The sequence below is a fragment of the Equus przewalskii genome, chromosome 5, assembly GCF_037783145.1.
Source record: "Equus przewalskii isolate Varuska chromosome 5, EquPr2, whole genome shotgun sequence".
Taxonomy (NCBI): domain Eukaryota; kingdom Metazoa; phylum Chordata; class Mammalia; order Perissodactyla; family Equidae; genus Equus; species Equus przewalskii.
The window spans coordinates 57,204,635-57,219,516 of NC_091835.1; the positions used below are offsets into that span (position 1 = coordinate 57,204,635).

Below are 14,882 nucleotides of genomic sequence, written 5' to 3' on the forward strand. Positions count from 1 at the left end.
ATAGTTAGTGTCCGCACCATTGTAAAGTATTGTGGGTCAGCAAGTGGCACCTCTCATGCTATCTGGGTAGCTAGGCAAGACTTGAGTGCCCTTACTTGGTATTTGTTTTTCCTCAGTAAATCAGTGGCTCGTTGGGCAATATTTAAGTTTATCTCCTCCTTATTGTAAATTGTATGTAATTTGTACTAAAGTTGAGGTATATAAAATTGTAAGGTTTGCCAAATGCGAAAATTTCATTTTGTACCAAGAAGGCCATATCGTGAAAAACATTCTTTGTGCTGAGTTAGAAAACTGTCAAGTATACATTATCTCAGGAGTCTTGTTTTTGTTGATTCTCCTTTGGGCTTGGAATTTCAAAGCCCTGTGAATTTGAAATTTTGATCTAAACGTTAGGACATATATAATTATTTTTAGTGAAATCTTTTGATACATATGGAAATGGTTTTAACCTATTGTCATCTTTGAAGCATTTGGTGCCTGTGTTATCAGTAAAGTTAAACTGGTAATGTCTAGTCTAATCTTGAAATGAGAGGACCGCTGAACCAGTACTGTCCAATGTTGAGTCACCAAACCCAGAAGAGCAGACATGATTATTGGTTAGCTGAATGACAGAATTCTCAATGTAGTGCAGGAAGGAAGAAGAAAATTTAGATGACTAATATTTGCTGCAGTAAGGAAACATTTAGGGGTTGTAGATATTATATTTAAAACATTGTGTTGAGAAACCCAGTTTGGAAAACGAAAGGATTTGAATGGAAATCTTAGTTTCTCCTGTGCTGTTCAGATGGTATCTGTTGAACGTAAATATGGTACATTTTCTTGGAAGGTGATAAGGATATGATTAAATAGAGTGTAAAATTCATTTTGTAAAGTATTGGTGATTACACTTGGTCCTTTTAACTAGATGCTTAGAATTCGAGGCATGGGTGTAACGGGAACATTGGAAATGGTTGGGGGCTGTGTGAATGACAACTGCTATCAGATGTGCCCTTAAATACCTTAAGATGTGTTGGTCTTCAGCCCAAGTGTGAGAAACATGATTATATAGTGAAAGTAAACTTTTAAAGAATTCATTTTTCAACTGTGAGATATTCAGGCATGTCAACTGGAAGAAAGCGTTTTTCCGGGCTCTTTTTAGAGTTATGTTATATGTGAATATATCTGATGCCTTCTAAAATCTATTTTAAGCTCACATGATTTTCCTTCATTATAGTACTAAAAGAGATGAATAGCAGTATCTAGAGATCTGAAAATAAATGTTTAAATAGTTTCAGGAATAAAAAGTACGAAAGAAGATTGGTTAAAATGTGTAACTGAGGAGAAAAGGATGCCGGAAGCCAGCCAAGAAATAGGTAAAATCACTGTTTAAATTTTTATTTTACTTATCTGGCACTCTGTGGTGTATAAGCTGGATTAATAGTTATGAAACTATTGTGAAGTTTGGTTTTCAACCCACATTCTTTTTTAAATGATTCCGTGTTTGTGTCTATGAGTGGTTGGAAGACATTTTCTTATTTTTTCTGTCATGCTGTGGAGAAGGAAGCAATGATCTATTTCCTTTTTACGAAAAAGTAGTTCTCAGCACAATGTATTAGCTAAGAGTTTGGCATACTTTTTCTGTGTAGAACTTACAGTAAATATTAAGTTTCACAGATCATAAGGTCTCTTTCCTACTCGGCTCTGATGTTGTCGTGAGAAAATTGCCGTAGAATAATTAATGAATGAGTATGGGCCATGTTTTAATTAAACTTTATTTACCAAAACTGGCTAAGGGCTGGGCTTGGCCTGCAGGCCATACCCTGTTTGCCAACTCCTAGATTAAATGATTTGCAAGCTAATTCATTTAATTCTCAAAACCAGGTAGGCAGGAATATTCTCATTTTATCAATGAGAGGTTAGATCATTTGACTAAAGTTACAAGGCTAGGAACTTGAACCAGGTCCCGTCTCTTCCAAGTTCATTAAGTATGGAATTTAAGTTATTTTGATGATGAGAGACTGATGCTCCTATTTAAAATTATTTTTGCAGGGGAGGGATTTGGGCTCAGGGCCAACTAGAAAAACCAGAGTTTTCAGTATCTGATTTAATTAGTGAAGTGAATGTACTTTGTTCTTAGGGTTTTTCATTGAACTAGTAGCTAAGGTTTGGCAGTTTTACCTTAGTTTTGGTTAATTGAATATACAAAGACAAGGGTTTAGAGTCACTTGAAAATGGAAAGAAGTGGAATTTCACCATGAGCAATTAATATAAAGAGAAGCACCTTTTTAAAAAGAGAGGAAGTGTGACAGAGGTTGAGAAAAGAGCTTAAAACAAATATACATAAGTAGGCATGTGGAAATTGAGTCATGCGTATAGGAGAAAACTTAAGTTGAATCAGTGACTCAAAGAAAGAAGGGAAACACTGAAAGAGGAGAAAATGAATTGGTGAGAGGTCTGGGAGTAGGGAAAAACTCTTCTAAAGTTGCAAACCAGGAAGTCAAAAATGAGAAAGATGGAAATGGGCGTGGAAATTGGGGCAAGAAAAGCCTTTGGGAATAGGAGAGAACTAAGTATTGTCTCGAGAGAAAGGGAGAAGCATAATTGGAATCTGAGTCTGAAAATACTGAGAATACAGCTGCATACGCATTGACCAAAGAAGCTCAGAGATAAACGTGAGCTAAAGGACAGATATAAAGAGCCACAAACAGGATGAGCAATAAACGATGAAGGTAGGACATCAGTACTCCGAATCATGAAAAAAGCACAAACCAGGGCACACACACAATAAGATCTGCAGCAGGGTGAGAGAAAAGCCAACTTAGAAGTCACAGAGCTCTGCGAAAAGTCTGATGGGACTCGGGAACAGTGAAAGATGAAACATACCAAGATGAAGAGGCTGGAGAACGTGGACCAGCCTGAAGTGAGACAGAAACAAATGTCGGGAGCTCCCACGCAGCTATGAAGAAATGCTTTAGATAAGGACACATCTAAATTTGGTCGCAAAGGTTGGAATGTGGATGGAGCCAGTTGTGAAACTGTCAGAAGAGGCAATAACAATCCAGTGGAAAGCAACTTGGAGACCCACCTCAGGCATCACTGTTAGTGACATGAAGGAAAGCTAATGACAGAAGAACTTGAAACAAATAAAAGAACTAAGAGGACAGAATCCTTGGCCCATCCAGGCAGAAAGAGGTGAAACAAGACTGTTATCCAGAACAGAATGACTAGAGCAGGAATGAAAAGTCAGGGAATTCTGAGTAGGGGAAACAGCTACTGAGATCAAGAGGCATATCTTGAAATGCACAGAAGTAGGAAAAGCTGGGACCATCAAAAAAAAGGGTGGTGAAGCTAATGCAACAATGAAATGGTCTAACGAAACAGAAATGTACAGGTATGTCTGAGAATACCGAATGCATAGCAGGGCCAGAACATTGAAACAGTCCTTTCCACTCACTGTTTGGAACTGGCTGGTGTTTGTGCTCTTTATATTGGTAGTTTAGATAGCTGTTAAGAAGGTCACATTTACTATAGTATGCAAAGTAAGAGATTCCATTGAGCAAGAGTAAAGGCTGAGCAGAACAGCTCTGGACAGTGAAGAGAAGGATGAGAGTAGAAAACAGCCCTCAAAGGAGAGGCAAGGTGTCCTGTTTGTATAATTCATAATTCTACAGGTAAAGCGCCATAGTTGGCACTCAGATTTCTAACTTCTGGCCCTGTTTTATCCCAGAGAAGAATGCTTGTTTTCCCTCTCAATTTTGATTGGTTGTATATTGGTCACTAACATTAATTAAGAGTAATAAATAAAATTTCTGTTTCCTTAGATGGTAATATTTTGGCTAATTCAAGAGTCTCCAAGAGAAGCTTCAGTGCAGATGGAATAGAGACACTACAAAACCCAGTAAAAGATTCAAAAGCAATGTTTCAAACCTACAAAAAGATGTACCTGGAGAAGAGAAGCAGAAGCCTTTGTAGCAGTCCTGTAAAATAATTTTGATACTTTAATTCTTCTGATGGTTCTGTAATTGCCACCAGAAAATTTCTGTCATCTTGCGTTCGGAATACTCTGCTGGAAATACGCAGCATTGCCACGCTGAAATTTCTCAGAGAGCTTGGTTACCACTTAGGTTATGTATATCATTGAAATTACTTAATAAAAATGGCTTGAGAACCTTATTTGTGGGTAGCAGACGTACAAAATAGATGGCATTTGTCAGGGAAACCATAAGGTATTGTATTTTGACATTATTGAACCAAGTTTACGATTTTAAAATGAGTTCTTACACAATTCTTATTTTGAAATGCGAACTGTCCATCCCTAGGGAGGCGTGTTCCTCAGTTAAGGACTTGTTTGTGTTAGCTGGGACTGTAAATGGATTTTTTTTCTAGAACTTATTAGCAAAACTTATTTTCAAAAATGCTCACTGTGAATGTCAAAGTATATTCGTACGTATTTTATACCTGATTGTAAACTTTTTGTCAGAAGTCTTGTTCTATACTTGTTAAACTGAACACAATTTTTGGATAACATTTAAACATTACTTTTCATACTTGAAATAAACATTTATTTTTTAACAAATATATTTGAAATAGTAATGCTTTGATTTGTGTTTGATTTCCTACCCTCACAACAGGGTGTATTTTAGAAAGGTGTTTTTAAAAGGAGAAGTGTTAATTAAGCTGTCCCAAAAATTTTAGTAGGTTCAGGAAATTGCAAGAAAGCAGTGAAGGCAAAATATAATTCTTCACATGTATCTCAGTTTTACTGTATGACCACTAGAAAAGTGTTGGTTATTTTCATAAATTCTTGTTAAAGATTTTATTTTTCCTTTTTCTCCCAAATCCCCCTGGTACATAGTTGTGTCTTTTTTAGTTGTGGGTCCTTCTAGTTTGTGGCATGAGGGACCCTGCCTCAGCGTGGCTTAATGAGCAGTGCCATGTCCGTGCCCAGGATTTGAACTGGCGAAACCCCAGGCTGCTAAAGCAGAGTGCGCGAACTCAACCACTTGGCCACAGGTCCGGCCCCCATAAATTCTTAATGCTATACATGTATAGTTCGTATTCATTTAAAAACTACATTTCTGGGAGTAGGGAGAAATGGGGCATTGTTTAATGGGTATATAGTTTGTTTTGCTCATATGAATATTCCTAACGCTACTGAACTGTACCCTCAACCCTTAAGATGGTAACTTTCGTGTGTATTTTATCACAAGTTTAGAAAATGTATTCTGAAGACTTTGGAGGACTGAGCTTCTCACAAACTTGGGAAACGTGCTTCCGTAGGAAAAGCAGCTCTGCCCATCCTGAGTATTTGATCGTTTAATGTCAATGAAAGATTCAGTTAGAAAAGCAATGATCAGTCAAACTGCTGGCACCTTAGCACCAGTCAAGACAATAGCTCCAAAGTGTATTAGTAATCATTATATTGGTCATTGTATTCGTTACTGCTGGGAACTCTCAGAACTTTCTTTGAAAGTCTCAATGTCTTTGGTAAAGCACTGAAAGTTGTTAAATCTCAGCCCTTGAGTACACATCTTTTAAGTCTCCTAAGTGATGAAATAGCAAGTACTCATGAAGAACGGTGCGCGTTGCAGAAGAATTCGAAGCAGAGATACAAGAGCAATGATGCTGTGTGGCCATTGAGGAAAAGCGTGTAATTTTTTGACTTGTAAACTGAACTAATTTCATGGAACATCATTTTTACTTGAAGCAATCGTTGACAGACATTTTTCTCAAGCCACGTCAGCCTAACATTCCAAGGAAAATAAAAATAATTTGTTGCCAATAATAAAATGTGAGCTTTCCAAGAAAAATTAGGATTTTGGAAAACTTATGTCTGAGACCCTGGGCTTCATAGCATCCCACTACCTAGACCTCTGATCAGCTCAATGAGAATATGAAGGAATGTAATTATTATCATTAGTTTTTAAGGTATGCCTTTTCTTCTTTGGTGAGGAAGATTGGCCCTGAGTTAACATCTGTTGTCAATCGCCCTCTTTTTTTTTCTCCTCAAAGTCCCAGTACATAGTGTGTATCCTAGTTTTGAGTCATTCTAGTTCTTCTATGTGGGATGCTGCCACAACGTGGCTTGATGAGCAGTGTGTAGGTCTGTGCCCAAGTTGTGAACCAACAAACCCTGGGCTGCTGAAGCGGAGCACGCAAACTTAACCACTCGGCCACAGGGCCAGGCCCAGGAATGTAATTGTTTTTTGGTGTGTGTTAAAATGTGTTACTATTTGGAGGATCTGCATGATTTAGTGAAGCAATATTTTCTGGTAACCAATGCAAGGTGATAAGAGAGGTCCGTGCTGAATACCAGGCAAACTGATGGATTTTAATAAAACAATGAAAAGTTGCTTGTGGTTTCAGCTTTCATGTTGGAGTTAATCTTTAGGAAACCAACTGATTGTTAGCTTTTGGTGCAGTATCAAAGAAGAATATGCATGATTATCTGAAAAAGCTGTAAGAGCACTTCGTTTGTCCGTGTAAAAAGCTGTGTACGTATGTGAGATTGGATTTTCTTGACACAGTTGAACCAAGACAGCATAGCTCATCAACAGACAGAATGCACAAATAGATATGAGAATTCAGCTGTCCTCTATGAAGTCAGACACTAAAGAGATTTGCCAAAAGGTACAACAATGCCAGACTTGTCAAATTTTTTTTGATAAATATTTTTCATAAAAATTTATGTAACCATGTAATGGGTTTACTTTTAAATAAAAGTACTTTAAAAATTTGTTATAATTCCTCATGGAATAAATATTGGTAAATATCTCTTGAGATTTCTCAGTTTCTAAGATTGTAAAAAAATATCTTAAGGTTACAGTGGTGATTCAGGAACAAACACAGATGGATCTGTTCAGTCTTGCGTCATTGCTGAAAAGTCAACATTAACTTTCAAATACTTAAATTGTATAAAGTATTTAGAGTTGCATATAAGTACTTAACACTGAGTTGGCTGCTATCATTTTGTTTAATAGTTAATGTTTTCACTTTTGGTGTGGCTTTTTTTCATGTGTTAAGGCTGGAACCTTAGAGGTGCCAATGAATATTTCATGATGTTGAATTTCAAAGGTTAATTTCGAGAAAGAATGAGAGGAGACTGCATTGACTGTTAAAATTAGTAAAAACAAATTCAGTCTTTTAAGTGTTTGAGGCTTAGGGCAAAAGGTGTGTAGGATATTCCTTTGTGCATAATATATTGAACAACAAACAGACCCTCAATGAAAGTAAGAACAATGAAGTTCTTTCAGGAAGAAGAGAATTGAAAATAGTAGAAAGAAATGAGGTGCAAGAGTGAAAGATCCAAGAAATCAGTTGACATCCATTCTGAAGAATTGACCACAGAAAGAAAGCCATAATAAGTGAAGACTAATTTTAGAAGAAAAATATAGAGTGGAAAATACATCTGAATGGTGACATTGATTAGCATGTTACGTATACCTTATCTCCCGGAATTAAATTTGCAAATATTAAATACCTGTAATGTATGAAGTTGTGGAAAGCGTGGTGCTACGATAGAAGCCACAAAGAGGAGTAAAACAAGTTCTTTCCTTAGAAACCTTCAATCTAGAAGATGAGAAAAAGCAAGTGTCTAAGTGTCAATTGATATGTGTTTGAGGCATAAATGTTATGGGAGATCGAAAGAGAGATGAAAAACAATTACTTTGAAAGTTTTCTTACTGACTTTGGAATGCCCAATGATTGCTTACCACAGTCAGGTTGATGCCTTCTCTTCCCTATATCTAGATGAAAGCAGTCAAGACTACAGGTCTTAACAACTAATTTTTATTTGAGGTTCTCTTCAAGAGAAGAGTCCAGAGATAGAAGCACAAATAATGTTGCTTCGTTATTACAGTCTACATGCCTAAACGAATGCATTCAAGGTTGATTTTCTTCCAACCCTAGATATTTAAAAGTGGAACTTGGAGACAAATTCAAAGCTCTTCTATATTACATTTAGACTGCAGCACAGAGATTATGAAGTGTGAGTCGGGATTGTACCTGAACTATACACTTCAGTGAAGACTATTACATCCAAAGTTCTGCAAGACCATCGTGACCCAAAAGGCCCCAGAAATAGTGAAAGAAGCTTGGGACTGAATATCAGATTCTTTTACTTCAAGATTGGGAAGGTCCCATAAAAATGAGTGAATACACATTTAAGACAGCATTGCCAGGGAAGATTAAGAATGATACAAGCTAAGAGCATTTTGATAGCCCTGTAATCATAGTAAACGTGCTATAAACACAGGTGACCAAAAGTAATCAACTAGCGCTTCACAGTCCAGTATAGTAGCCATTAGCTGTATGTGGCTATTGAGCACTTGAAATGTGAGCTGGTCCAAATTAAGATGTGCTAGAAGAGTAGAATGCACTGGATGGTTTTAGTGTGTGTTCTGGAGGGGGAGCCAGTAGGACTTGATAGCAGATTGGGTAAGAGAGAAGAGGAGGCAGGAATCTTGTTTTCTGGATTGTTTCACTGAGTCGAGAGGCCTGCCTTGCCTGTGTGATTAGGGAGTCAAGTCTTGAGGCCAACTGGAGATTGATTGCCTTAAGAATGTGGCCAGTTTCCTTGGTTCTTTGCAAGAGCCAGCTCCTTTTCCTGGAGGCCAGTGGGCACGGCAGCAGTCTTGAACAAGTTAACCCATATTTCTTAGTGGTTGAGTCAACCCAGCATAGATCTAGGGAGTAATGGAGTCATGAACTTGCACTCAGTGCACCATCTTCTCAGACACAGTGTTATTTTCATAGCTGATATTTCAGGGTAGATTTTAATGAAATAAATATCTGAGATTTAATTTGATATCTATAATTTCTCCTAACTTTAGTTTTACTTAAGTAGAATGGATTTGTCTATGACATAATATTTTTTCTTAACAGCAGGAAACCTAGACTATCAACCTAAATTGAAAGAGTCAGAAGGGGCAAGAAAAAACCTTTAGTATTTCCTTCTCTAAGTGCTATCAGTTGCTTCCTTCCTGTCTTCTATTCTCTGATCTCTCTGTAACTCCAAGTTGATAATTTGCTATTGTAATTGTGGGGACCCACTTGTCGGAATTACCACTGTCACTGTGGCAGCATTTTTGATATGTTAAATTCCATTGGTCATTGGCAATTTGCTCTGTTTGCTTTGTACTGTGAATCCCAAATGTGGCTCCTGCCTTGTGATAATTATAATTTCCTGGAGTCCAAACTCTAATTATTTTTTTTTCTGTTTTTTCTCCCCAAATCCCCCAAGTATATAGTTATATATATGTTTTAGTTGTGGGTCCTTCTACTTGTAGCATGTGAAATGCCGCCTCAACATGGGCTAGTGAGCGGTGCCATGTCCGCGCCCAGTGAACCGGTGGAACCCTGGGCCGCCGAAGCGGAGCACTCGAACTTAACCACTTGGCCATGGGGCCAGCCCCTCTAGTTATTTTGAAGACATCAAAATACCAAATATAAATCATATACTTACTCATAGCTGCATTGGCTGATCAAAATACCAAGTTGTTATGCATGGGGAGAATTAGCTTCACTCAGTTCCTTTTGGATGCTTCTGAGAGTCTTGTGGGAAACAAAATGTGCGGATAGTTAGGCTTTTATGCTCAGATTCAAGTGCATCCTTTATAAATTGAGCTTTGCTTATTGCCTCTCATTAATGACTAGTTAATATACACAATAAACCAGGAAGTTATGTTGTCCTCATTATATGGATGAGAAAACTGAGCTACAGAGAAATAACTTAAGGTCAAACAGCTTTTAAGCAATAAAGGAGCACCCAGGAATTAATATAGTCAGCAAACAACTTCTCAGTTGATCCAAAACACTAAAATCTAAAGTCAGTAATTAGAATCCATTTCTTACCAAGGAACCTTTCCATTACATGATAGATGTCAACACTTGCCCTTTCTCCGTGATTAGGAATATTGGACTAATTGGCCAGAATGTGTCAGCATAGTAATCCCAAAATAGTATTTCCAGCATAGTATTCACACAGACTGTCCTCAGCTTCCACCTGTATTTGGCTTTGCATTTATAATTTCTACTGGCCTTGTGCTTTCCTACTTTAACTTCTGCTCCCTGTGTCAGTGTGACCTTAACTTCCCTTACTGCCTCCCTTTTTTTCACTTGTGACTTATACCACATACCAACTTCATGTCTTTGGAACATACTGTCATCGTGTGCTTCTTCTTTTGCAGAATGAAGCTCATTGTTAGATGCCTGCATCAGTTATCGTCATTGTATAAGGCTAAAAACAACATTACGTCATAGTTCCTATGGGTCAGAAATCTGGGTGTGGCTTAGCTGGGTGCCTCCTCCTTAAGGTCTCTCACAAGGGTGCAGTCAAGGTGCTGGCTGGGATTGTAGTCTCATCTGAAGGCTTGCCTTGGGTAGGATCCCCTTTCGAGTTCACTCACATGATTGTTGGCAGGATTCAGGTCCTGCAGCCTGTTAGACTGAGGGCCTCAGTTCCTTACCAGCTTTGGCCTCCTTCAATTCTGTGCTATGCTGGTCTTTTCATAAAGCAGCCTACAACATGACAACTGACTTTCCTCCAAGCGATAGAACATGAGTGTGAGAAAGAGCAGGCAAGATGAAAGTCATAGTCTTTCTAACTTAATCTCAGAAGCGACATCCTATCACTTTTGCCATATTATTCTATTAGAAGTGAGTCACAAAGTTCTAGCCCACATGCAAGGTGAGGGAGTTACCCAAGGTATAAATATTAGGGGGTAGGGATCACTAGGGACCATCCTAGAGGCTGCCTACCATAGTCCTTTCCTAAATTAACCCCTAAATTGTTCCTTCTTTGTACAGGAGTAGAAGTATGACCTCTCTGTTAGATTCAAATAGCTCTATCCTTATTCCAGGGGAGCCTGAAAGTCTGGCTCCTTGACCAAGGTAAGGACACACAGTGATGCACCTGGTTAACCAGTTACCTAGCCTGGTTATACCAACCTGGTGCAGAGTATAAAGGACCCTTCAGTACACTTGTGCCTCAGCATCCCTGAGACGACCTCATGCCTGTCTCGGTTGTTCCCACTCCAAAGATTAAAGATGTCTTGTGTCACTGAGAAAGGGCCCTGGGAGCTGTGCCCAGCACCTCAAATCTCTCTCTGCTTGTGCTTTTTCTCTTACTGTGCTGTATCCTTTACTTTTGCTAAAACCTTCCCTAAGAATATCCTGTGAAGTTGCATGAGCCCTTTCAATGATCCAGTCCTTGGTATTTGCTGCACGTGGGGAGTCTCTCACCGCTCTGTGCACTTCAGATCCAGCCACTGTGTCTACATTCCAGCAGCATTCAAGTGCTTGGGAAGCTCCCCCAGCATCGATCAAAGCATCCACTGGGCTGCAAAGAGCCTCATTAAACGCCTTTCTCTAAAGTCAGTTTTCCTCCGAGGGAGAAGACCTCTTTCTGCCCTGCTCTCCATGTCACCCGCCCTCCCCCCCCCCCATCGTTTGTTTCTTTATACAGTACCAGCTGGCAGATTTTTTTATACTACTGTAAGAGTGCTTATCATGTTACAATTAATCTCGATTCCTACACAAATTAGGAGCTCCTTGAGTGCAGGGACCCTGGCTTAATTATAGTCGTGCGTCACTTAATGACTGGGTTATGTTTTGAGAAATATGTCGTTAGGTGATTTTGTTGTGCGAACATCATAAAGTGTACTTACGCAAACCTAGGTGGTACAGCCTGCTACACACCTAGGCTATATGGCACTAACCTTATGGCACCACATAGCATATATGGTCCATCATTGACCGAAATGTCATTATGTGGCACATGACTGTATTTGTATTCACAATGCCTATTGTCTAGCACAGTGCTGTCCCTTAGAAATGAAATGTGAGCCACATATGTAATTTAAGTTTTCTAGTAGTCACATTAAAAAGAGTAAAAGGAAACTGATGGAATTAATTTTAATAATACTTTTTATCTAACCCAATATATTTATAATATATTGCCAACATGTAATTAATATGAAAATTATTGAGGCCAGCCTGGTGGCACAGTGGTTAGGTTCGCATGTTCCTCTTTGGCGGCCCAGGGTTCACCGGTTCAGATCCCAGGTGCAGACATGGCACCGCTCAGCAAGCCGTGCTGTGGTAGGCATCTCACATATAAAGTAGAGGAAGACGGGCATGGATGTTAGCTCAGGACCAGTCTTCCTCAGCAAAAAGAGGAGGATTGGCAGCAGATGTTAGCTCGGGGCTAATTTTCCTCAAAAAAAGGAAAAATTATTAATGAGATATTCTACATTCCTTTTTTTGTTGTTGTTACCGGACTTGGAATTCTTTTTTTAATATATACTATATATATTATAGAATATTAGAATTATAGAATATATTCTATATTATATGATTATAATATATTATTAATAATATATTCATATATATTCATATAATATAGAATATATTAATATATTACAGAATATATTATAGAATAATTATATATATTATTCTGTATAATAATAAATATTAAGAAACATTTATGGTGTGATATGTAACCAGTACAAAATGAATTCTTATTGCAGCCAACCTGACTGTATCTTACCACCAGAAACAGATGAGAATAACTCTTTTTAAATAACCTTTGAGTTCCTTATATTGCAACACCCCAGTGCCCTTTTAGGAACAAATTCTTGGGTGTGATTAAATTAGAAGCAGAGAGAGAGAGAGTACTGCTTCATTCACCTGCAAACTGGCAGAGTCCAGACAGGCCCAAACAACTAACTAGTGAAGTCTCTGTGGGGACGCCCTGTCAGGTTGGACAGGCCTTCAGGAAGCTTGTCCATTGGCTAATGAGGAGAATATCACTGGCTACTCCCACTCTTTTTATGGCAGTTCTATCCAGTTGTTCCACAGCTGCACTAATAGTGTAGCTGCTAGCCACATGTGTCTACTGAGGGACAGAATTTTTAATTTTATGTACTTTTCATTAACTTAAATAGCTACATGTGGCTGTTGAGCTACATGTCCCTTATTGGATAATGTAGTGTTATAAGATGAGTGGAAACTTTCCACCAGTATATTTCTCAGTCATTGGGATCCCCACAGGCTGGTACCCACACGGGGACTTATTAGGACGACCCTGGTTAAGCCTATCTGAGGCCATATCTGGGTTTCTCTGTGGGCTCACTCAGCACCTGCTGCCCTCTTGCCTCCTGATCCTAATTCTTTCAACCTCTAGGACGTGGACCAATAGCAATGGGTATATCTAGTTGTAGTGATTTTGAGCTTAGACATCTGCCTGCAAGCATTTTGCTTTCTGTTATACTCTAGAGTAAAATTTGTTATCTTGATATCCCACAGAATATTGGTCCATTTCTTTGATGATATGATGCTAATTGGACCTGACAAACAGAAAATAATAAGCATCCTGCAAGACTTAGTAAAACACATGCATGCCAGAGGACAAAATAAACCTTGCAAGAATTCAAGGACCGGCCACATCAGTGGGGTTTTGGGGGTCTGGTTGTAGTCTGGCGCAAGTTGTACCACCCACCACAAAGAAGGAGGCACCCTGTTGGATGAGCCTTTGTGGAGTCTGGAGGCACTGTATACGGATGTGCTGCCCTAAGCAATTTATCAAGCAACTCACAATGACTCCACATTTATGTGAGGCCCCAAGCAGGAGAATTCTGCACAGCAGGCCCAGGCTGTTGTGCAAACTGCCCTGCCCCTCAGGCCTGGTGGCCCAGCTGGCCCAATGCTACAGGGAGTTTCTGTACTGTATGAAGCCTCTCACAGCCCTCTTTTAGGGGAATCCTAGCAAAACCTCTAGCACCGTGCCCTCTTTGGCTGCCAAGTGTTCTCCATTTGAAAAGAAGCTCTGAGATTACTTCTGGGGCCTGTTCTTAGGACACAAAATGACTAGGCAAACTGAGCTGCCCATCATGAATGGGATGTTATCTGATTCACAAAACTATGTCACTGGACTGGTGCAGAGGCATTTCATTGTTAAATGAAAATAGCATATACATTACTAGCCCAAGCAGGTCTGGAAGGCATAATTAAAACATATCGTCAAGTGGCCCAGCGTTCAATCATATCTGCTCCTTCTGCTTTCACACTTATGGCCTCATGAGGAGTGAAGAGAAGGAAAGAAAGGAGGTCCTGGTTTATGAATTGGTTTCTACAGTATGCTGACTCCAGCCAGGGGTATTTTATAGCCCTACTTAGTGGTGATACCAAAAGACAGTGATAAAGCCAACCTCATTATAGCCTGCCACCAGGAACAGGTATGAGTAATTCTTTTAAATAGCTTTTGAGTTACTTGTACTGAAATACCTCACAGCCTTTATAAGAGCAAATTCTTGGATGTGATTAAATGTGAAACAGAGACAGAAAGAATGGTTCATTCACCTTTATGGCATCTACAAACTGACTAGTCCAGAGAGGCAAAAACCCTACATTAGATAAATACCAGAACATGTACAGAATGCCCTATCTGGGTTGATAGACCTGTTCAGCAAATACCAGAGTGGCTGCAGAACCAGTGCATCTGGTCATTCACTTTGGACATGGATGGATAGATATCCCAATGTGTGAATCAACACTGATTTATGGACAGTGACTAATGGGTGGACCTGCTGGTCAAAATCTTAGAAAGAACAAGATTGGAAGGTTGGTGATCAGGAAACTGGCAAGGGGAGAGTTATGTGGAAGACCTCTCAGGATGGGCACAGTATGACAAATCTGTGTCCTATATCAAGGATCATCAGAGAGCATCCACTGCAGAGTAGGCTCTCCATAATCAGATGGACAATATATCCAGTCCTGTGGATGTCAGTCAGCTTCTTTTCCCAGCCACCCCGGTGCTTCCTTAATAGGCCCATTTATAGAGTGACAGGAGGGAGGGAGGCTCCGCATGGGCTTCTGCTCACTGAGGCTTATCTGGCTTCTGCCTC

The 14,882-nt window shown here is 39.2% G+C and overlaps 1 protein-coding gene across 8 annotated transcripts in view; it reads left to right on the plus strand.

The window, feature by feature from the left end:
* Positions 1 to 4,555, plus strand: part of RESF1 (retroelement silencing factor 1) — a 28,674-nt gene extending 24,119 nt beyond the window's left edge. For 6 of the 8 annotated variants that reach the window (XM_008507561.2, XM_008507563.2, XM_008507562.2 and 3 more), the window contains 2 exons: positions 1,269 to 1,352; positions 3,801 to 4,555. In XM_008507561.2, coding sequence (XP_008505783.2) covers positions 1,269 to 1,352; positions 3,801 to 3,967 — 251 coding nt within the window. In that variant the 3' untranslated portion in view covers positions 3,968 to 4,555. Of the gene's footprint in view, positions 1 to 1,268; positions 3,371 to 3,800 lie in introns of all 8 variants that reach the window. The other 2 variants (XR_011540356.1, XM_070621011.1) reach the window with 2 other exon arrangements.
* Positions 4,556 to 14,882: the final 10,327 nt, after the last annotated feature.